General features: G+C 39.1%; 1 protein-coding gene across 5 annotated transcripts in view; it reads right to left on the reverse strand.

The window, feature by feature from the left end:
• Window positions 1–6,957: 6,957 nt before the first annotated feature.
• Window positions 6,958–25,390, reverse strand: part of MINPP1 (multiple inositol-polyphosphate phosphatase 1) — a 42,082-nt gene continuing 23,649 nt past the window's right edge. For 4 of the 5 annotated variants that reach the window (XR_016222177.1, XM_051823324.3, XM_051823319.3 and 1 more), the window contains one exon: window positions 6,958–8,327. Coding sequence is in view for 4 of the 5 variants with exons in the window: in XM_051823319.3 (XP_051679279.3) it covers window positions 7,931–8,327 (397 nt within the window). In the remaining variant the exon portion in view is untranslated. Of the gene's footprint in view, window positions 8,328–24,933; window positions 24,973–25,390 lie in introns of all 5 variants that reach the window. The other variant, XM_017348780.4, reaches the window with a different exon arrangement.

Here is a 25,390-nt window from a genome sequence, read left to right on the forward strand (position 1 = left end):
AATATTTGAGGGCACAAAATATTTTATTCCAGTGCTCAAAACCATCCTCTCAAAAGGGTTCTGTCATGAAAGTAATGGAAGAAGAAATATATATGATAAGTGTAGTTCCCATTATTCTTGAATTCAAACAACTGCATTTCCAAAAAAAATCATGAGACCAGCATTGTGGCATAGCAGGTAAAGCCATCCCCTGCAGCGCTGGTTCAAGTTCAACTGCTCCACTTCTAATCCAGCTTCCTGCTAATGTGCCTGGGAAAGCAGCAGAGGATGGCCCAAGTGCTTGCACCCCTCCCATGTGGGAGACCTAGAAGAAGCTCCTGGCTCCAGGCTTTAGCCCAGTCCTGCCCCAGCCATTACTGCCACTTGGGGAGTGAACCTGCAGATTGCAGATTTCTCTAACTCTGCCTTTCAAATAATCTTATAAAAAAAATAAATTTTGCTTTGCTCACAGTAAAAAAAAAAGTCTGAATTGTGCCTTGCTTAGAAATACTTAAAACAGAATTTTAAAGGATCATTTAAAATAAAAGAATCAATTAACTTGACCCACCTTTCTGTTTAAATCTGAAAGCATTTTAGAATAGGTGCATTGTGCAGTCAGCTGATTGGTCTTGGGCCATTTCCAAGGCTCTGATCACAATACACTTTCTTCTTCCCATTTCCTACAACTTCCGGGATTCCACAATTATGACCATGGGGTACAGAGAAGAACAAGGGAGAGCAGCAACTTCCAGGATAGCTGGAGTTTTATTGCAGTAGGGAGCAGAACCAAGATGTTGGCCAACAAGCAGTCTGCATTACTGAAACAACCTGCACACCAAAATGCCCCAAATGAACGATGTGCAAGCAATTCCACTTTAAGATTTTTTTTTTTTTTTTTTTTTTTTGGACAGGCAGAGTGGACAGTGAGAGAGACAGAGAGGAAAGGTCTTCCTTTTCCATTGGTTCACCCCCCAATGGCCGCCGCGACCCGCACACTGCGGCCTGCGTACCGCGCTGATCCAAAGCCAGGAGCCAGGTGCTTCTCCTGGTCTCCCATGAGGGTGCAGGGCCCAAGCACTTGGGCCATCCTCCACTGCACTCCCAGGCCACAGCAGAGAGCTGGACAGGAAGAGGAGCGACCGGGATTAGAACCCGGTGTCCCAGCGCCACAGGCAGAGGATTAGCCTATTGAGCCACGGCGCCGGCCCAAATTCCACTTTTTCAATAAAAAGATTTAATGTATTTCAACAGCAGAGACTGAAAAAGAGGATCTTCCATCTGCTGGTTCACTCCCCAAATGGCCACAATGGCCAGGGCTAGGCAGGACCAAAGCCAAGAGCTTCATCCTGAAGTCCCATGTGGGTAGAGGCCCAAGCACTTGGCCATTTTTTGTTGCTTTCCCAGGTGCATTAGCAGGAAGCTGGACTAGAAGTGGAGCAGCTGGGACAAGAACTGGAATCCAGATGGGATGCTAGCATTGCAGGTGACAGCTTTACCTGCTATATAACAAATTTGAATAGTGCTTTCTCAACTTCAATTTCCTCAGCTGCAAAGTGTTTCATTACTATTGACTTCATAATGCTATAATGAGGATTAAGTGGGATAACAGATAAGAGTATATATGACTACAGTGCTTGGCAGGTGCAGATATTTCTCTTACCCAATAGCATCTATTAATTAATATACATGATTTATCTTATAGATAACCTAATTCACATCAGGTACATTGCTGAGTACTGAGAATTACAAAAATACTTAATTATACTTTGCTTTGTAACAAGATGATTTTCTCTTAAGCCTGGACTACACACTTTTCTTTGGGTAAATACATGTACTCAGATCCATAAACGTGTTTACAAAATACTTATGAAAGAGTTTTTAGACCTGTTAAGGAAAATCGTGCTTTGAAACATCAGTTTGGCCCAGGGACTGCAGGGCTGCTCTAGTCATGCCTCTAGCTATTTTTAAGAGCTAGGCTGATGACAGCTAGACTTGAAAAGCAAGTATTACTGACCCACCTACTAGGAGACTGAGGCAAAGATCAGCAGCACCTATTTGAAAAGTGCCAGTGTTGCCCACTCTCTATTTTCCTCACTAGAGAAACCTGAAGCCTTTCCACCAGACTCGAGCAGATGTAACATCCCATTACTTCTAGAAGCCACACTTCAATCTGCGTTTCATTTACTGTTTCTCTCAGAAAGAAAAAGGCAAAGGGGTGTTGCTTCTATCTCACTTTTCCAATGTCCTATGACAAGGATCTCAATTTCTCTTTTTAGTCCCATCTACTGAAGTAGCAAGCAAAGCCGTGAGACTCCACTGCTTTATTTTTTCCCCACTATGAGTAACACTTAGGTGGATTAAAGAGAACACAAAACTGTAACTAAAGTAATCAAATTAGAAAACCAGGCTCTCAACCTAATCTCCATAAGGCAAATGTTGACAGAGAGCCTGAGGGAGCAGCCCTGCACATGGAAAATAAGCACTATCTTCTCACCAAGACTGCTCTTCTCACTTTCTTAGGAAGATAAGAATAAAAAAAAAGTGTAAGGAAAAGAACCTAATGGGTCTCTCAAAGAGAAGAGCAATAATGGCTAGAGCAAGATGAATGCTCTCGCTGTCTCCAATTAATTTTTTGTCTATAAGAATTGAATCCTTAGATTTATTTCACCAGAACATAAGTAATCGACACCACACCAGGATTTTTTTCTCCACAAAATTTGTTGAGTTTGCAAAAGCACCTACACTCTTAAATGTTTAACGAAGACAAACAGAACCAAGTTTGGTCAGATGAACTCTAATAAAAAAAAAAAAAAGAAAAATCTATAGACTTTCATCCAAACTATTTTTTATACTAGCTGTTTTAGGAATAGTGTAAAATAAATATTATAATTATGCTTTGCTATTATACTGGGAGTGTTATCTAATTCAGAAGGCTATTATTTTAATGAACAAATATTTGTTGCTTCAGTATAACAAATAAGAGTGTGAACATGAACTCTTTGGGTTTGAACGGTTTGATATTTTAGAATATAGTACCAGGAAAAAAATATATAGTACCAGGAAGATACTGAATTAGGACCAGTTTTAGAAATAAAATTAACAATCTTTTATCTTAAAACGTATTAATTCAATAATGATAAAATAGTCAAAGTTTTAAAAGTTAATCTAGCCAGCACCGCAGCTCAACAGGCTAATCCTCCGCCTTGCGGCGCCAGCACACCGGGTTCTAGTCCCAGTCGGGGCACTGGATTCTGTCCTGGTTGCCCCTCTTCCAGGCCAGCTCTCTGCTGTGGCCAGGGAGCGCAATGGAGGATGGCCCAAGTGCTTGGGCCCTGCACCCCATGGGAGACCAGGAGAAGCACCTGGCTCCTGCCTTCAGATCAGCGCGGTGAGCCGGCCGCGGTGGCCATTGGAGGGTGAACCAACGGCAAAGGAAGACCTTTCTTTCTGTCTCTGTCTCTCTCTCCCTGTCCACTCTGTCAAAAAAAAAAAAAAAAAAAAGTTATCTACCAAGTGGCCAGGTATGAAGCTGACACCACACATCTTTTCCTGCAGTGGAACTATCTCAGAAAACCATTCACAAACACATACACACACACAAATAAATAAAATAGCTGACTAGACTGAGAAGACCCTTAAGAGTACAACAGGTTGCCAGGTGAGCAGAAAAAAATGCTTGAGAGAAAAAGAATGGTTAGAAGAGAATGGAGAGGCCTGTGATACAAATTCAAGGTAAAAATCTAGATATGAGCATACTATATAGTAATGCATTATTTATTAAATTTACTTTCAGCTCATATTTGGCAAAAGACAGTCAAATTCCAAGTATCATTAATGGACCACATGAAATGCCACATGGGAGAAACGTGATCCCAAAATTTATACATTTACTGGATCAGTTGCGTGTTTACTTAGACATCTTCAAGAGCGTGCAAAAAAAAATCAGTTCTGCAGCCTGCAAAAGGAACACATTCAGAGATATGAAAGTTGATTACACCTACAAAAAACACTTTTTTCTTACACAATGATTTCTGCTTTCAGTGTCAAAATTAAGATCATTTACAAAAACAGTATCAATGAGTGACTGTGTGACAGAGCAGAAACTACATAATCAGAAGAAACTAAGCACAATGCAATACACACAAGTTATAGATTAGGAAGAAAGACACCTAATGTCAGTAGGTATTAATTAATCAACTAAAATGTCAGAAACAAAAGGGATTAGACTTTGGCCTAATTGAGTAATTTGGTGACCTATTGCGAAAGAACCCTTCCTATTCAAAAATTATTTCTCAATGTTCAGCTTTTCATATATCCTATCCTGGGTAGGATCTTTAGATTTTACCATGAGATTCTTCAGTTTCAGGCATTTCCTAAATGAGAATAACAGCACCAGAATATCACAACATTTTTAACACTTGCAAAAAAAACAAAAACAAAAAACAAAAAAAAAACACACCACTTACTCCCCCATCCTGAAATATTTTATATATGACACATTTTTATATAATCAAAGATGACTCTATGGTCCTATTCAACAATGAAATTAAATAACTCATAAAATTTATATAGTCTTTGTTATTGTATAAAGTATTCAAAGAGTCAGTATTATTTAGTTAATGTCAGACACCATGTAAATTCAAGTTTTTTGAAGATAACCCCTTTCAATAAAATAATTAGGCTCATTCATTTTTTTATGCTCACAGATGCAGTCTAATATTTGGACATAAAAAGAACTCAATGGGTATTGAATTCAAAGTATTAATTTTTACAACAAATGATTAGGATTAAGAAAGCCTTGAAAACAAATACAGCAGTAATAATAAATCACTCATTCAAGAATGATATGCAGTTAAGTCCTTTTACAGAAAATTTAAAAACTTCCACAACAATAATACAAGTTTCCAGAATCAAGCATGAAACAGAAAGGTTAATCTTGAATTTTATGTTGATGGTCACCTCTAGGCAAGGAGTAAGGACAGTAAGATCAAGGAAGTACACAGAAGTTCTCAAAACTGCTCTTATTTGGTTTAAAACAAATGTTATGTAACTTCGACAAAACATAATGGGTATGAGTCCTTACCATTTTTCTTCTTTTATCTACATATTCACAACATTTGAAGAAAAATGAGGACACCAGAATTTTCCAGAAATAATCAGCACTGAGAACATTCATGGTAAATTCAGAGCATTTACCACTAATCATCTATTTTATGGACATCATTCATTTGAAGATCAGTGACCAACAAAATGATGTATGCATCTTCTTTATGATTTTTGGCATAGAGTTGTATACCTTATTATGTAAATTTTTAACATAAAATAGATTTCCATTTGTCTTTCAGAAGTGAAAAATAGGATACTGGATTCAAATGACTCAGGAAACTTGTGCTTCTCTTTCCTATGGATTGTCTCAGGTTTTTCACATGCTGACATGCAGTGTGACTACAAGGAGGCATTTATGAGTGGTCTTCAAAATATTAGTGTAAAATGCATATTATGGGGTCTGGCACTATGGCATAGTGGGTAAAGATGCTGCCTGAGGTGCCTGCATTCCCATTTGGGTGCCAGTTTGAGTTCTGGCTGCTCCACTTCCAATCTAGCTCCCTGCTAATGTGCCTGGAGAAGCAACAGAAGATGGCCCAAGTACTCCCAAGTACCCACATGGGAGACCTGAGAAGCTCTTGGCTCCTGGCTTCAGATGGGCCCGTTAACAGCCATTGAAGCCATTGTGTTAGTAAACTGGTAGATAGAAGCACACATGTGCTCTCTCTTTCAAATAAATAAATAAATAAATAAATCTTTTTTAAAAAATGCATATTATAAAAAAACTATACATGGACTGCAAATTTTTTTACATCACAATAAACTTATCTTTAATTCCATTTCCCACAAACTTTCTGAAATACCCTTGAGTATTCTATAATTCCCAAATGCTGGCTTGTAGCTTTTTTTTTTTTTTTAATTTATGTACTTGAGAGGCAGAGAGAGACAGGGAGGGCTCCTACCTGCTGGTTTACTCCCCACTCCCCAGATGCCTACAATAGCCCCCAACTATTTCAGTGGAGCTGAAACCAGGAACTCAATCCAGGTCTCCCACTTGAGTGGCAGAAACCCAATCCACATAAGCCATTACCACTTCCTACCAGGATCTATATTAGCAGGGAGCTGGAATCAGCAGCAGAGGCTGGTGTAGAACCAGGCAACTCAACCAGTCTTAACCACTATGCCAAATGCCTGCCATGCCTTGAGTCCTTTACTTACTTATCAGTGCTACTATTTTTAATATTAGAAATCCATTCAAAAAGGTATTGGCAAAGTTACATAACCCCACGGTAAATTTAATTTTAAAAGATATCCTAGTCTTATTTTTGCAAAAGTGAAAGCAACAAAGTTTTCTGATCAACAGAAAAAAATTCAAATTTTTAAAATTGTATTCATAAATTAGCATAAAGTATCACTGAGTAAAAAAAATTTTTAAAAATCAACTGATTAAATATTAACCAGAAAACATTTTAACTCTCAATGCTAAAAATAAATCCCATTTCCACTTTTTAAAATTAAAGCTGGAAAGATATTTTTCTATTTTTACCCTGAAATTTGGCAGAAAGTACTCAAATTTTAGCCATACATGACAATTTGTCCATAAACACATGCATATCCTTAATATGTGTTTGTTTTCCTATGGTCTGGCCAATCAAAAGTAAACTCTGAAAAACTCATGCAGTAAATTAAACTGAAATTTTACTGTAAATTGTTTGATAAGAGTAACCACATTTTAATACAAAAATCCTAAAACTCTCTTTAAAATATATCTTTAAAATGACCATGAATTAAAATAAAATAAAATGGATTAGTAGTCAATTTATTTGAGGAAATTTTACTAGAAGAAAACTGCCTTAAAAAGCCTGATTGCGTAGCTACTTGAAATGCCAACCCTTTATTGATTAAAATTCAAAAAGGACAGCAGAAAAAAACTGTGTTAGTAAAGTCACAAGAATTTTATTATTGTAACAGTCTCATGGTATTTGACAGAACTCAGAACTACTTCTTTGAGATAGGTTCAAATCTGTGAAAACAAAGCCAGCCATAATGAAGTCTTTATTAAAAAAAAATCAAACAAGCAAAAGATACATTTCATAAAGCAAAATATAAAAACAGAAGCCAGTAACAACAGAAAAGATAGCTAAGCAATAGATTTAAGAAACTTTGATTCCATCCATCTGACTTGTTGGTAACTGTTCTGTTTGTCCTTCCACTGCTATCTCTGTAAAAGTGGTATGATAATTTAAGACAACCTAAGACCTATTAGAAGCTTTAAGGAATTATTGAAAAAGTATTCAAATGTTTTACAAATACTACCAACAAACACATTATACTTTTTATCTTGCTCCAGTGAAAGCGTCTCTTTAAATCAGACTCTGCTCTGTAAGTTTCAAACTCTCATCTAGAAAGATGTTAGCTTTCTTCCCAAGTAATACTCGGTTTATCACAACATTTCTGATTAACACAGACAATTAATACCAGAATTGTCCTACCTAAGGCAAAAAGAACTTTAGCACATTTGGTAGTCCCTAGACTCAGTTCAATCAAATGATGAGTCATTCAATTAATATTTTATTAATTGTTACTCAAGCATTTTTCAAGTATCATTTTGAAATTACATCCTTCCTATCTCAGTGTGAGGTTTCTTAAACAGGAAGAATTTCATTTCTGTTAATATCTGCAGTGCCAGCTGTTTCAATAAATAGATATTTTTCTCTTTAAGAAGCTGCCCCAGTGAAGAATCATTTCTTATATATCATGTCCAGATCCAAAAAGAAACATTTTTCTGTGAAAAGAAATACTCAAGAAATGTGAAAATTCTCTGTAATCAAAGGATTGCCTACCTCTTAAAAGCATGTAATCACCCCTACAGTTTGGTGAAGAATTAAAAGTTTTCTCTAGTGGCTTACAGCTCATCAGATGTACTGTTCACCTTTGGTAATTCACATTCTTCACTGTTCTGACAACCCTGAAGGATGTCCTTGTAGTAGTTCTTCAGATCCTCATACAAAGAAACAGTTTCCTGTGAGTGAGCCAAGGGTAACACCTTTTCATTCAGCAACATCTGCACTTGGAATTGTTCTTTAGGAGTCTTAGCGTTCTCACAATGGTAAAGCACAAATATCAGGTTTGAGGCATAAGGTACAATGTGACCACTTCGGAACTTCCGATGCATTTGTTCCTTATAATTATAAGCTGTCAGGGGCTCCTTGTCTTTGAAGTAGCCCATGAGAGAAAGCAGTGGTAGAAGGGTCTCTGCATGACCAAACTGGAGAATGACTGGAGAAGAAATCGGTTGAGACCTTCAAAGAAAAATTGAGAAAAAACAAAGAATATATATATTCAAAGCATGGAACATAATATCTCACTTAGAAGTCATATGCAACTTGCCCATTTTCTTCTCTTTTAAGTTTAAATAGTCTCACCTTTTTATCTTTTTTTTTTTTTTTTTTTTTTTTTTTGACAGGCAGAGTGGACAGTGAGAGAGAGAGACAGAGAGAAAGGTCTTCCTTTGCCGTTGGTTCACCCTCCAATGGCCGCCGCGGTTGGCGCGCTGCGGCCGGCGCACCGCGCTGATCCGATGGCAGGAGCCAGGAGCCAGGTGCTTTTCCTGGTCTCCCATAGGGTGCAGGGCCCAAGCACCTGGGCCATCCTCCACTGCACTCCCTGGCCACAGCAGAGGGCTGGCCTGGAAGAGGGGCAACCGGGACAGAATCCGGCGCCCCTACCGGGACTAGAACCCGGTGTGCCGGCGCCGCTAGGCGGAGGATTAGCCTAGTGAGCCGCGGCGCCGGCCACCTTTTTATCTTCTTATATGTAACTCAAGCAGATGGCTGTGCGGCTGAAAACTGAACTTTTTATATTGAAAGTTAAGTTTCAAAATCCAGGATCACTGTAATGTAAATTCATCTAAAATAGTGTGCATGTATATTATCCTTTATGTTTAAAGAGAGAGTCCTGCATATAAAAGAACTTGAAGCAGACATACATTTCAATACTAGCTGCCTTTCAGTGAATGAAGCTAAGCAAATTGGCCCTTTGTAAACAGACTACTTCATAGAGCCATCAGAGTAAATTTAAAATGTTACTACTATTTTTAAGGAATAAGGACAAACAATATTCAGTAAATTTTTTGGTTAAGACCAAGTCTGAACAACGAATAGTAATCCATGTAATCCTCTGTTTACGAGACCTGATCTGCACAAAAACTTTAGCACAGAGCCAGACAATGATAGAGATGCAGCATATCATGTGAATACACCCTGTCTCTGTGACTGAGAGTAGGAGCCTTTTCGGTGCCAGAAACACAAACTGCTTTCAACACTATCAGTTAAGTTATTTTTCTTCAAGCTTTTTTCTATGATTTTTTTTCTGATAAAGGCTTCTTTTTATAAGAAGCAGTGAATGGCTGCTTAGTCTTTTTCCAACTTTTACAGAGAGAATATGATTCCTGTTCTTAAACAGAATTTGTAAACTTCATTATTCAAACTCAGCCATCTGACTTCTTGCCAACCACTCCCCACATCAAGTTATAAATTTAGTGCATCCGGATTTTCTAAGAGGACAGACACAGGAGTTGTAGACCTTCTAGGTTTCCCACAAAAAACGGTTGGAGCAACTAGACTGAAAACCCAAAACCCATGGGAAACATTTACAAACAACAAGGTGGAAAAGTATTCCCTATTAGCCATCACATATTCTCAAGAATTGTGTATTATCAGTGGGTTTGTTGGAGAAAGCAGAGGGAAACCAGAGTATCTGAGCTATCTGAGGGCAGAAGAACCCCAAACAGCCAATAGGTATTAGCCGGAAAAGGCGTGGGGTGGGGGGTGAGGTAAGAGGGGTCAATCTGAGAGCAGCTGAAATCAGGAAGCTGTTAGCCTACTCTAGTATTGGTGAGTGCAAGGCAGGCCTATGGTTAGCCCAGGGACTTGGAGAAACCTGGTCCTGGTGAACATCACAAACACAGAGCCCACAATACATAGAAACTAGTGGGAATGGAATCAAGACAAGCAGGAAGGGAATAGCAGAGACAAAGGAAACAGTAAGTTCGGATGAAAGTAGGCGGGAGAGAACAGAACCAGGCAACCTGAGAAAACAACTCCCAGGGGCTGGTGTTGTGGTATAATGGGTTAAGTTTCCAACTGCAATGGTGGCATCCCATATGGGTACCGCTCCACTTCCAATCCAGCTCCCTACCACTGTGCCTAAGAAAGCAGCTGAAGATGGCCCAAGTGCTTGGGCCCCCTCCACTCATATGGGAGACCTGAATGCAGTTCCTGGCTTCAGCCTGACCCAGCCCTTGCTGTTGCAGCCATTTGGGAAGTGAACCAGTGGATGGAAGATTCTCTCTCTCTCTCTCTCTCTCTCTCTCTCTCTCTCACACACACACACACACACATTCTGCCTTTCAAATAAATATAATGAATCTTAAAAAAAAAAAAGCAAGCAAGCAACGCCACACATATCTGCATGGAACACACATAGGGAAAAGGAGCTTGTGAGATTAGAAAAGCAATCTTACACAGGCCTTCTTCTAAATCAGGGGTGGGGAATCTTTTTTTCTGTCAAGAACCATTTAGGTATTTATATCATTTGCAGGCCATAAAAATGATCAACTTAAAAAATTAGCCTGCTATAGATTTATAAGGGGGGCAAGTGTCTGGCACATTGGTTAAGTTGCTGCTTGGGATTCCAGTATCCCATAGTGGAGTACCTGGTTCAAATCCTAGTTCTACTTCCAATGCAGATTTCCTGCTAATGTGAACCCTGGGAAACAGCAGTGATGGCTCAAATATGTGGATCCCTTCCATCCACATGGGAAACACTGACTTAGTTCTCAGTTGCTGGTTTTAGTCTAGTCCAGCCCTGGTTGCTGTAGGCATTTGGGGAGTGAACTAGCAGATGAAACACCTCAATCTCTCTCTGCTTTTCAAATAAAATAGAAATAAAATTAAATATCAGTATGTAATACTTTAAATGTAAACATAGTTTCAAGTAACAAATTCATTTGATTGAATGGTATATTTTCATATATTTTAAAACTCATCAGCTATCCTAAAGTACCAAAGATCCAAATTCAAAAGCATGGCATAATCAAGTTTCACAACTACAATTTACAGGGTTAAGATCTGCAAAATCAGTTGGTGGTCTGGCCCTGCCAAGGCAACTGCAGGAAGGATTCAAAATTCAGTAAATTAGGTTAATTTTTAAGTTGATAATTTCGTATGGCCCATGACTGATGTTATAAATGTAAAAATGGCCCTTGGCAGAAAAAAGGTGCCTCACCCCCGATTTACACCAAAAGAAAAATCTTCATGCCTTCTTGTGTAAGACAATACTTGTATATTTGGACTACAACAAATACTTAGGAATTTAGCGCTCCAAAGTTTACTTTTTTTTTGACAGGCAGAGTTAGACAGAGAGAGAGACAGAAAGGTCTTCCTTCCGTTGGTTCACCCCCCAATGGCCGCTACGGCCGGCATGCTGTGCAGATCCGAAGCCAGGAACCAGGTGCTTCCTCCTGGTCTCCCATGTGGGTGCAGGGCCCAAGCACTTGGGCCATCCTTCACTGCCTTCCCAGGCCACAGCAGAGAGCTGGCCTTGAAGAGGAGCAACTGGGACTAGAACCCGGTGTGCCGGCGCCACAGGCAGAGGATTAGCCTAGTGAGCCGCAGCACCAGCCCCAAAGTTTACTTTCAAACCACTGCGGATTTTAAATCGTTTAGAATCAAATCAGTTTTTATCTGAGTGGAGAAACATGGTATTTCGACATACTAGTTGAAGAGGACTATATTCTCATGTTAAATCCTACAGAATAAGAAAATGGATTATTTCTTAAATAAGGCATAGATTCTTCTCCAAGAATATAAAAAAAAGCAAAGACCCATTCCTCAGGTTTTTAAATCCAAAATGAATACACAGCAAGAAAAAAAAACTGAATAAAAATACTGTCCTACAAAAACTCATCATCAATGATATAAGAGGATGAACGAAAAGAAAAAAATCTTGCTTCAGGAACATACTTCATGACTAACCGCTTCCTAAAATTAGAGACATCATGTCTCTGTGAGGTTATCTAGACAGCTTCTCCCTCTCAGTGTCTAAAACACTCATTACCTTATATTCCCCACCATGAATTCAATCTGGTTGGTAATAAAGACTGTGTGTGCACACTGTAACATAAGATGCACTGAATTAATATTATGATGCTGTATTTTTTTTTTGCTTTATGACAATATCATTACTAGTCAAGTATATCATAAAGCAACACAAAAATATATATACCATATATATATATATATACAAATTTATTCCTACATTCACGTACACAAATCTTTAATGGATATTGAATAAAAATGTTTAATTGGTTTGGTTTATGACTTTTTAAAAAATGTCAACAATGAAGATTTACAAACATGGGTTAAATTTTATTTCAAAAAATAATTCATAAAATAAAGGATGATTTATTTTATGCTTAGAATACAATTCGGTTCCCCAAAGCCTTATGTTAATGTTTATTGGATTAATGTTAAATGGTTGATGGATTGATTATAGGTGGAAGGCTTGATATAGCTATGCCATCTAGGAGATGAGTCTCATGGCAGGGGGAGGTGTGGGTACACTGGAGGCATGATCTCAGAAGGCAGGACTAGAGGCAGGGTTGGTTAAATAAGCAGAGCCTGTTTCTGGTTCACCACGTGATCATCCCTCTGCCATTCTTCAGCCTTACTAGATGCTTAAACCTATGAGGCCGCCTGAGCACGGACTGTGAACCTCCTGAAATGAGCCTTATTCCTTCCTGAGTAGCTTCTCTTGAGTATTTTGGTTAAAGTAACAAACAGCTGACTAACAGATGCTTTATAAAATATCCTGTCAACATGAACATTAAATGGAAACCCTAATGGGGACAAAAATTATTTTTGAATATTTATATATTATAAGTTTTATAATAAAACTTTTTATTTCACCATTTGAAAACAAAACAGAACTTACTAAATGTCTAGGTTGAGGTTTTAGGGTTAAGAAGCAGAATTTAGCACACTCTTAAAGAAGTCACAACTTAAAGAATGTTAAGTATTTTTTGCTTTACCTCAAAAGTATTTCCACTAAATAACTTGGAATTTATTTTTTTCCCACACTGACACAGTACTTCATTTATAACTTTTGACCCATTATCACTCCCAAGTTATGTTTTTATCAGCTGTCAAGTATTCAAGGTAAAGATAAATTTTAGTTAGATGGGACTGCACCTGGAAAATAAATTCTTAAAATTCCATATACACGCTTCAAAACTGCTGACTCCCAAGTCCATCTATGAACTCCAGGGTTGCCAGTATCGTGGTGCAGCATACTAAAGCTGCACTATCTGAATAGCCTATTAATTCTGCATACATCGGGTATGTGTCAACCTGTATCAGACTGTGCACTCTAACTGAACATGGCAAAATATCCATTTTTTTGAACTTATCATTTGATGTCAAACAATGAAGCAATTCCCAGCAGTATATACAAAAAAAAGCTTTGCATTTACAAAAGAATGTTTCCCATACTGATTAATACAGGCAGCTAACTCATTGGTTTATGCAACTTTATTGAAGAAAAATAAATCAATTACTAGCAGAGCTATTAGTTGATCAGTCATTCATTGACAACTTGCATAATTTATTCAGTGCTATATTAAACAGTGTATTGGAAGATAGATCAATAGCTCCAAGCCTCCTAACAATTTAACTGAAAATTACAAAATGTTTTAGACCCTGTTTTGGAATACAAAAGGTGTTTGACTTCCAATTAATAACTTGGGATTTAAATAATTGAAGGCTAAAACATTTTTCTTCACTATTTTGTTTTTCCTACTCCAAATTCAATTTCTTAATCCTTAGTGGTTTGAGTGAAAACTAGAATAAAGACAACAAAGCAATTTTTATTATCCCCAAGAAAACAGCCTTCTTCCTCAAGCCTCCCAAGAAACTATAAGAACTAACTCAGGGGACCGGTGCTATGGCATGGCGGGTAAAGCCACCGCCTGCAATACCAGCATCCCATATGGGAGCCAGTTCGAGCCCCAGCTGCTCCACTTTCGATCCAGCTCTCTGCTGTGGCTTGGGATAGCAGTGGAAGATGGCCCAAGTCCTAGGGCCCCTGCACCCGCATGGGAGACCCGAAGAAGCTCCTGGTTTCAGATCGGAGCAGCTCTGGCTGTTGTGGCCATCTGGGGAGTGAACCAGCAGATGAAGACCTCTCTCTCTCTGCTTCTCCTCTCTCTGTGTAACTCTGACTTTTGAATAAACAAACAAATCTTAAAAAAAAAAAAACTAACTCATAATTTTGAGGTATAAAATTCAAGAACTTAGCCAAACATTTTCTGCCATTTAAAACTATACAAGAATACACCAAAGGTTCATGGAAACTATGCATGGTTTCAGAAATTTTGGCACCAAAATAAACTTTAAAATTTTTAAATTATTTTTTATTTGTAAGACAAGGAGACAGAGACAGAGCTTCTATCCAGTGGTTCACTCCTCAAATGTCTTCAACAGCTAGAGCTGGGCCAGGTTTAAAACAGGTGTTGGGAACTCAATCTAGGCCTCCCATGTGGTTGGCAGGGACCTAAGGACTTGAGCCATCACCAGCTGCCTCCCTGAGTACCCATTAGCAGGAAGCTGGAGTCAGTAGCAGAGTCAAAATTCAAACCTAGGCCTGGCATTCTCACATGGGATGTGGGCACCCCAAGAGACAATCTTAACTGTTGCACCAAACGCCTGCCCCAAACTTAACTTCTAATTTGTTTTTCCCACAAGTTTTTTGAAGAGCCCTCTTAAATCAGGGGTCCATTTACAATAAGAATGTAACAATGCTTTTATTATAAGCAAGAATGACTTAGCAGTACACTGACTCCTACTATACATTGTTTGAATCTCAACTAGCAAAATATCAAACTCTGGTATATTAAAAATTAACTACGGCCGGTGCCACGGCTCAATAGGCTAATCCTCCGCCTAGCGGCGCCGGCACACCGGGTTCTAGTCCTGGTCGGGGCACCGGATTCTTTCCTGGTTGCCCCTCTTCCAGGCCAGCTCTCTGCTGTGGCCCAGGAAGGCAGTGGAGGATGGCCCAAGTGCTTGGGCCCTGCACCCCATGGGAGACCAGGAGAAGTACCTGGCTCCTGCCTTCGGATCAGCGTGGTGCACCGGCCGCAGCGCGCCAGCCGTGGCGGCCATTCGAGGGTGAACCAACGGCAAAGGAAGACCTTTCTCTCTGTCTCTCTCTCTCACTATCCACTCTGTCAAAAAAAAAAAAAAAAAAAAAATTAACTACTTCCATGGAAATATTGGTGACCAAAAGAAGTATATGTTTCCTCTAAAGGGTTAATATAATCCCTCTTAAACAGCTGCACATGCTTATACCTGTTTGTCCTTTTATAAGACTTTACTCAAATTTCTGTTTTCTTTGGCAAAGTTAAGTGGCATTAGTGTCAAATGGAAAAACATACCGTATTTCTATTTTAAATTATATGTGAACACCTAAAATTGGGACTTGGATCATTCTACTACTGGAAGCTGAAAGAGTTGTGGGGTTTGCATGTATATGCACACTTACAACAAGGCTTTTTTTTTTTTATTAACTCTAAACATCTCAAAGCAAATATACAAGGGTATTTAATTATTATCCAATTTCATAACAAGTATTTGCCAAGTTTTTACAAAGTAAATCAGTAATTTCTGCAAGAAAGTGGCTTGATTTAATTTCTAGGAACACAGCTACTCTTTGCTTTGTGCCATAACTCACAGTAAATCTTTTTTCTTTTAAGATTTTTGTATTTATTTGAAAGGCAGAATTAGAGGTAGAGGCAGAGAGAGAGAAAGAGAGAAAGAGAGAGAGGGAGAGAGGGAGAGAGGGAGGGAGGGAGGGAGGGGGTTTTCCATCCGCTGGTTCACTCCCTAAATGGTCACAATGGTCCGAGCTGCGCTGATCCAAAGCCAGGAGCCTCCTCCGGGTCTCCCATGCAGATGCGGGGGTCCAAGGACTTGGGCCATTTTCTACTGCTTTCCTAGGCCACAGTAGAGAGCTGGATAGGAAGTGGAGCAGCCATGACTCAAACCGGCACCCATATGAGATGCCGGCATCGCAGGAGGCGGCTTTACCCGCTAAGCCACAGCGCTGGCCCCCACAGTAAATCTGCCACAGAATTTAATTTGGTTCTAAGCCATTTCTTAGGAACTGATATATGCCAGTTGGTAAGGCCTACTCACTATATGAAAGAGTCATATCCCATTTCTCTTTAAAAACACTGAAACCCCAAGCATAGCATAAACACTTCTCTGGATTTCATTCCTAATATTCTCCGAAGCCAAAATTGTCTATAATTAGACATAATACTGGTGGCAGCAAATCGGTGTGAGCATGTATGTGAATGAGGGAGTAAGGAAGAAATATGTTTATGGTTTGGGGATGCATGTGTGTGGGGGAGACAGAAAGATGAAGTAGGTAAGAGGACAAAAAGGGGAGGAATGTGAAACAAATTACTTTTTATATGACTCTATACATATAATTTTGTCATAAAATTGCTGGGAATACAAAGATTAATATATTCTACTCTATCAACAGTCCCATGTAGCCTTCTTTTACGCTGCCATTCAATGAACAGAGTTGAGGTTCAAGGTGCCATGACCACACAGACCAAGCTTTTTTCTTAATAAAACAATGCAAACTTCTTTTTTTCTTTAAGGTCTTCCTTCCACTGGTTCACTCCCCAAATGGCCGCGATGACCGGCGCTGTGCCGATCCGAAGCCAGGAGCCTGTTCCTGGTCTCCCATACGGGTGCAGGCGCCCAAGCACCTGGGCCATCCTCCACTGCCCTCCCAGGCCACAGCAGAGAGCTGGACTGGAAGAGGAGCAACCAGGAATAGAACCCGGCGCCCATATGGGATGCTGGCGCCGCAGGTGGAGGATTAACCAAGTGAGTCATGGCGCCGGCCCACAATGCAAACTTTTAACATGAATATGTATATGATTTTTTAAGGAGGGTCTGGCAATGCAATCAGTGATCAAGCATATTCAATATCCACTGCATCGGTGGTTTTTAACTTACGAGTAGCTTGAGATTTTGACTAAAGGAGTAAGAAGAGAAACGCACACAGCCATAAAAACCTGAATATAACTTTAGAAGTTCAGACTTCTAAACAAAAACCTCTGTGCTATATGTTAGAATCTGTCATCCTGAGACATAATGCACCTCTAATTCCATCCCACTTTGGTTTTACCTCCTGAATCACATGTATTCCAGAAAACTGACCATTTTTATTCTAATAAATTCTGCATTTAAAATGTCTAATGTATTAAATTTATATACTTAACACCAAATAAAGAATTCATAGGTCCTATAATTTGTTTTCAACTTTCCTATTTTCATGAATCTTTGTTTCTGTTGGTGTTTTCTGTAATCTGATCCAATAACAAACAGACTTCTATTAGTCACATTTCTCAATTTAACTTACACCTAACCACTTGTAATGACTTCTTACTTTGGGACTCTTAGTAGAATAGATTCCCAATAAACAGGGAACACAAAAGCACGGTATGGGACATCTTTAACTCTGATCTCTCACTCTGATTTAAAAACACAAAAGCATTAAACTTGGGACAAAGCCACTTTAAAAGAAGTATATTTTGTTTAAAAAACTTGGAAAATGTAAACAATACAAATGCAAGAAAGCGAAATGAATAATCTATAAGAATATACAGAAACAGAATTCTTAGGGCTGGGATCTGGTCAATCCCCCTTATTTTAGAAATAGGAGAATCAGGGGCCGATGCCGAGGTGCAGTGGTTAAGCCACTGCCTATAGTGCTGGTTTGAGTCCCAGTTGCTCTGAATGAGATCCAGCTACCTGCTAATGTGCCAGGGAGAGCAGTGGAACATGGCCCAAGTACCTGGGCTACTGATACCCATGTGCAGATATTGATGGAGTTTCAAGTTCCTGGCTTCAGCCCGGCTCAGCCCCAACCACTGTGGCCATCTGGAGAGTGAACCAGTGGATGGAAGAGCTCTGTCTCTCCTTCCATTATCTGCCTTTTAAATAAATAAAAATAAATCTTAAAAAAAAAAGAAGTAAGAGGCCCAACATGGTTGAACGACCTAATGTTACCCAGGAAGATTAGAATGTAATTCTTCAAATTCTGTCCCTCTTTTACAAAAATCTCCAAGTAAAAACAATATTTACTTTGAAGTCTGAAATTACATCGTTAAACCAGAGTTGATTATAATGGGTATGTTCAAAAAGCAGGTAAAACACACAAAGAAAATACTTAAAAATCATTTTAAAAGCTTACCCAGAAAACCAATAATTGCATGTTTTCCTCAAATGTACTCAGATCTTTCTAAGCTCTTAATTCATGTTTCACACTCAACTGATATCACTTAGAGTATGTTTTTAAACATGATCCAGGCATATCAGATACAGCTTCAAATAACACATAATTTCCAGACTTATATAAGTGCACAAACAAGCAATATGAACCAGCAGATATGAGATGCTTTGGGAAGAAAATTACCAATAAACAAAATTTAAGTTTTCTTATACCTCTGATTGCAATATCAACTCCAGTGAGCATATGAAGAAATATCAATTCAACAGCTTAACAGTAATGTAGAACTGAAAAGACTCCAGCATAAAGTTTTTTCTTAAGCAAAAATACACACGCGCAAAACCAGCTTTTGCTTCCAGTCAAGATGGAGTAAAGGGATCAGACTTACCGTTCTGCTTTAAACTACTACTTTTAGACACTCAACAGAGTAAGAGAGAAGGAGAGCAAATGAGGTGCCCCAGCTTACTGCCTACAGTTTGCAGACACAAGAAGGTGTAACCTAAACAGTATGGCAACCATGAGACGGCAGTGAGAATTTAGACAAGAATATAATACCAGAGAAGAGAGCTACAGGACAGAAAGCTCAAAGTTCAGTAGGGGCTTCCCTCAAGTTTTCAGCTGATATCGCTCAGCACAAGCCCATAATAAAATCACAAATCTAGAGAAAAATATTTGGAAAAAAACAAGTGAAAAATTCTCAAAGCTAATACAGGGGGCAGGAATAGTATATGTTCATTCAGTCAGACTAGGAAAACCTCAAAATGCAAAGGATATCATACAGATACTCAGGAAGAAATTCCTCAATGGCAGTACAAAATCAAAACATATCATTAAAAACAAAAATGCAAACCACTGACTATGAAAAATATGTGTAAAGCACCAATCTAACAAGCAACTTCTATATCTAGTATATAATAAATGCTTACAACAAAAATAATGAATAACATACACAACTCAAGTTAAAAATGGGCAAATGATTTGAACACACTTAACCACAGTGGATAATATGTATGGTAAATAAACACATGTGAAGACGCTATCATTAGTTTTGCAAACTAAAACCCAAATTAGGTACTACTAAACACTGATTAGAATGACTAAAAAAAAATTTTTTTTTTTTTGGACAGGCAGAGTGGACAGTAAGAGAGAGACAGAGAGAAAGGTCTTCCTTTGCCGTTGGTTCACCCTCCAATGGCCGCCGCGGCCGGCGTGCTGCAGCTGGCGCACCGTGCTGATCCGATGGCAGGAGCCAGGAGCCAGGTGCTTTTCCTGGTCTCCCATGGGGTGCAGGGCCCAAGCACCTGGGCCATCCTCCACTGCACTCCCTGGCCACAGCAGAGAGCTGGCCTGGAAGAGGGGCAACCGGGACAGAATCCGGCGCCCCAACCGGGACTAGAACCCGGTGTGCCGGCGCCGCTAGGCGGAGGATTAGCCTGTGAGCCGCGGCGCCGGCAGAATGACTAAAATTTTAAAGACCTACCATAGTAACAGTTGGCCAGAATGTGAAACAACTGAAACTCTCAAACACTGATGGGTAAAGTTCAGAAGTTTTACAAAAAGTTAAAGATACACCTACAAGGGCAAGTATTAGACTAATGGTTAAGATACCAGTTAAGATGCCACATTGAAGGGCTTGGGTTCAATACTCCACTCCAGCTCCTGACTTCAGCATCCTGTTAATGCAGACCTTGGAAGGCAGCAATGATGGTTATAAGTAATTGGGTTCCTGCTACTTGTGTAGAAGACCTGCTCTGAGTACTTGGCTTCAGCCCAGCCCACCTGTGGCCACTGCAGGCATCTGGGGAGTAAACAAGCAGACAGAAACTTTCCCAATCTGGTTTTCTCTCTATCCCTCTGTCTCTGCCTCCAAAATAAAAAAGAAACAAAACAAAAAACTCATAAAACCTACATATAACTCAACCATTCTATCCTTAGGCTTTATCCAAGAGAAATGGAAGCACATACCCATGCAAAGACCTAGAACATTTAAGCTGCTTTATTTGTAATAGCCCCAAAGCAGAAACAACCCAAATATCTATCAAAAACAATTTGTGTTAGATATATCTAACACAATAGATATCACTCAGTCTTAAAAAGGAATGTGGTATGCATATATCCAACAACATGGATGAATCCTATAATCATTATGCTGGGTGAAAGAGGCCAAACAAAAAATGTATATACTATAATGGTTCCCAGACATAAAATTCTAAAAAGTATAGAGTAATCTATAGTGCCAGAAAGCAAATCAGCAGTTGCTCAGAATGGGAATGGGAAATGGATTAGAAATTAAAAGTTAAAAATGGAAACAAAGAAATATTTGGAGAAGATGATTTTGATGTGGTGACCATTTCATGAGTGTATACATATGTTAAAAACACATCAAACTGCCCACTGTAAATACGTACAGCTCACTTTTGAAGTATTATATCAATTATACCTCAAAATAACAGTAAAAAAATTACACCAAAATAAACACTAAGGACTGATCTGATTTGTTGAGATTAGTAAAAAAATCTTTGGCTATTTTTCCCTTAAAACCTTTCACGAACAGTTTCACTATTTTTTCCCATAAAACCCTTAATGAACCTTTTCACTATTTTTCCCATAAAACCCTTAACAAACCCTGTAGTTCAAGTGAACCCTCCCTTATCACTTCTGTTTTTACCTGTTTAGTGCTATTATATAAGTCCTCTGAAATGGACATAAGTTTTTTGCGATAATTTAAATATATTCATCTACTTCTACAACCTCTACTGTCTATACCTACATAATAATCTGAACATAGTGGATACTCAAAAATAACTTGAGAAAAGCTCTGTATTTAAATAGATATGCCCAACTTAAAAAATTAATAGATATTATCTGCCAGTATCCTAACTAAGGAGAGAGATGTCTACATACTAATCTCACAACCCACAAAACCTATGTTTAAGCCAACAAAAACATTAAGAGAGAAATAATAAAAGTTTTAAGCCAGCATCTACAAGACAGGCCAAGTACACTCTGATGGGTGAGGCACAGGTAAAACCGTACCTAGCACGACTTATTTACAAATGTTGCTCAATTCAAACCATCAAATTAATTTACTTAGCATCCCCCAAACACTCCCATTTTCAGTCCCACACAAGTCTTGCTCCATACTCTTCCTTGCAGAATATTCTAATCATTCTTCTCCAACCAAATTCTACCTGTGTGATTGTCAGATGGTGCTAGCAGTTAATGAAAAAATGAAACTATGGATCAACAATAATTAATAAAAATCATGGGACATGTGTGCATGTCAAGTGAAACAAGATTTGTCTCCTGGTTCTGCTCTTGGGACCAATGAAGAATAGGCATACTCCCCAAATATGGCAAAAATAGATATGGAAATAAATGTGAAAGTGATTCTAAAAAAGTTGGACACAATTCAGTAATAGATAAGTAAAAATATGTATGAAGGGAAAATAACTGTAGAAATAATGAATAATTAATATAACAATACACTAAAGTTAAACAACTTTTGGCTATCCACAATAATATGCATTTAATAAGCAAATACCATACTGAGTGAAAGAAGGTAAAACAACACATACAGTAGGGTTCCATTAATATAAAGGCAGAATTGTATGATATTCTTTCTTAATATACTGAAAGTTGTACCAAGAGGTGTACTAGGTGTTCCATTTCTTGACCTGGTTAATATATATGTAACTGTTCACTTTATAATTGTTCCTTTAAAAAAAATTATTCAAGAGACAGAGAAAGACAAGACAGAGAGAGTTCCAACTTGTTGGTTGACTCCCCAAATGCCTCCAACAGCCCGAGCAGGCTCAAGCCAAAGTTAGGAGCCAAGAACTCACATCGGTGGCAGCAACTTGAACCATCACCTGCTGTGTCCCAGGGTATGCATATGCCAGAAATAGAAATCAGAAGTACAGCTGGAGGGCTGGCGCTGTGGCCCAGCGGGTTAACGCACTGGCCTGAAGCGCAAGCATCCCGTATGGGCGCTGGTTCTAGTCCCGGCTGCTCCTCTTCTGATCCAGCTCTCTGTTATGGCCTTGGATAGCAGTGGACGATGGGGGAGTGAACCATCGGATGGAAGACCTCTCTCTCTGTCTCTACCTCTCTCTGTAACTCTTTCAAATAAATAAAATAAATCTTTAAAAAAAAAAAAAAAGCAGTACAGCTGGAACTTGAACCCAGACACTCCAATTTAGGATGTGGGTGTTCCAAATGGAGATTTTACAACTATGCCAAATACCCATCTTAATTGTTCTTAAAACTGTACATATATTTTATAAATATTTTTTCTTAATAATTTATATAAAAGGAACAGATTTCATGTGTTTATGTATTTCATATATACAGTTTTAAGAACATAATGATACTTCCCACATCCCTCACTCTCTTACATCTTGATCATTTTGAAATGTGCTAAGTAAAATTTGCCAAAAACAATTAATGAACTAAATTAGTAACCTTTAACATATTTTAAAAGTCACTATTTGGCCGGCGCCGCAGCTCACTAGGCTAATCCTCCACCTGTGGCGCCAGCACCCGAGGTTCTAGTCCCGGTTGGGTGCCGGATTCTGTCCTGGTTGCTCCTCTTCAAGTCCAGCTCTCTGCTGTGGCCCAGGAGGGCAGTGGAGGATGGCCCAGGTCCTTGGGCCCTGCACCCACATGGGAGACCAGGAGGAAGTACCTGGCTCTTGGCTTTGGATCGGCGCAATGTGCTGGCCGTAGCGGCCACTTGGGGGGTGAACCAACAGAAAAAAGGAAGACCTTTCTCTCTCTCTCTCTCTCTCATTGTCTAACTCTGCCTGTCAAAAAACAAAAAAAGTCACTATTGGAGGCTGACACTGTGGTGTAACAGGCTGTCTCCACTTGCAGCACCAGCATCCCATATGGGTACCAGTTTGTGTCCTGGCTGCTCCTCTTCTGTTCCAGCTTTCTGCTATGACCTGGGAAAGCAATGGAGGATGGCCCAAGTCCTTGGGTCCCTGCACCCAGGAAAAGCTTCTGGCTTCTAGCTTCAGATAGGCTCAGTTCCCACCATTGCGGCCATTTGGGGAGTGAACCAGTGGATGGAAGAACTCTGTCTCTACCACCTCTCTGTGATTTTTTGTTTTGTTTTGTTTTGTTTTTTGACAGGCAGAGTTAGACAGTGAGAGAGAGAGAGACAGAGAGAAAGGTCTTCTTTTTCCATTGGTTCACTCCCCAAATGGCCGCTATGGCCCACACACTGTGCTGATCTGAAGCCAGGAGCCAGGTGCTTCTCCCGGTCTCCCATGCGGGTGCAGGGCCCAAGCACTTGGGCCATCCTCCACTGCCTTCCCAGGCCACAGCAGAGAGCTGGACTGGAAGAGGAGCAACCAGGACAGAATCTGGCACCCCAACCGGGACTAGAACCCGGGGTGCTGGCGCTGCAAGCAGATGATTAGCCAAGTGAGCCGCAGCGCCGGCCTGTGACTGTCTTTCAAATCTTTAAAAAAAAAAATCACTATCATCAATGTCACCTTCAGAAAGCACAGCAAAATATCATAAAACCTGTGAGAGGACTGCATCCTGGTAGTCAATGGGGAGTCATGGTATGATCTATGCAGGATTCAGATACAATCAGATCCACATCCTAGAAAACAGACAGTATTTGAGGAGAGTAGGAGTTACCACTGAAATCAGGAAGCACTGAAAAGACAGCCACTGTTCACTAATATGAACTAAGGTGGTAGCAACTAGGATGAAGGAAAGTAAAAGGTACTGACATAAACTGGAAAGGAAAAATGTAATGAGAGATAAAGAAGATGCAGAAGCTGGAGCCAAGAATGATTTGTAGATTTGTGGCTTGGATTTCTTGGAAGATGACAGAAACATCAACTACAATAGAACTGTAAGAGAGACAGAGAAATGGTAGATACTCCTTCACTACATACAGGAAGCACCAACTATATCACATGCATTGTTCTAGGTACTGAGGCAACAATGTCTTAGACAAATCTACAACCTAGTGGGAATCAAAACTTACCTACCCAAAAGCAACTGCACATTTGAACCTGAGCTCAAATATAGCCAGGACAGTTATTTAAATTTTTACATTATTTAGGCAGTAGTTCTCAGCAACTTATACTAGGAGAGATTCCTGGTACTCCTGGTTAAAATTCATGGAACCCTGACATCATAAAGTTGTAGCAAGAAGACCTAGAATCTGCACACATTTCTAAAAACTTAAAGGACCAAGTTCCTCTCTTTATAATGAGATAACTGACCAAAACAGCTACACATTTATTATGCCACTGAACATTATTTCAATGCTGCCACCTTATGTTAGAACACAGGACTACACAATCTAAAAAAGATATCCTTATTCAATTACAAAATCTGAAAACACCAAAGATTTCAGAACTGATGAAAAGGTTAAAAAAAAAAGGTTAATGTGAGTCATTTAATGACTGTAATATAAATATTACTCATAGCAATTAATTTTGGTATCTGGAAATATTCCTGACTGAACAGAAGATCTCAGGAAGCAAGTAATTATAGTCTTAAAAGTCTTACTTTGAGAAAACAGGAAGCAAGTTGCTGAATTTCTCTAATCTAAAATGGTAAAAAAAAAAATATTAGCAGAGATAACAGGGGAAGGGAGAAGAAAATAAAATGCAGAGCTATCTCATTTCTTTTGTAAATTCAACTGCTTTTCCTAATCACAGCTGCTTAAACAGCAGTAACAGTTTATGTTTACAAAGGTAGCAAATTCACTGGTTTCAACTTTAATCCCACCACTGTAAGGATAGTTTAAAGGAAGAAAATAAAAGCCAAGATCCTAATAAAAATTAAAGACTTTGAATTTAGAGAGCTATTCATATGTAACTGAAATGTTGACATTTGTCAATAATATTAATTGTGATATTTAATTTTTCTGTGAAGTAAAATTATGTTATAAAAATTATAGTGGAGGGGTTGGCACCATGGCGCAGTAAGTTAATCCTCTGCCTGCAGTGTCAGCATCCCATAT

Source organism: Oryctolagus cuniculus, chromosome 15 (assembly GCF_051225735.1).
Source record: "Oryctolagus cuniculus isolate XC-2025 breed Fujian yellow rabbit chromosome 15, ASM5122573v1, whole genome shotgun sequence".
Lineage (NCBI taxonomy): Eukaryota > Metazoa > Chordata > Mammalia > Lagomorpha > Leporidae > Oryctolagus > Oryctolagus cuniculus.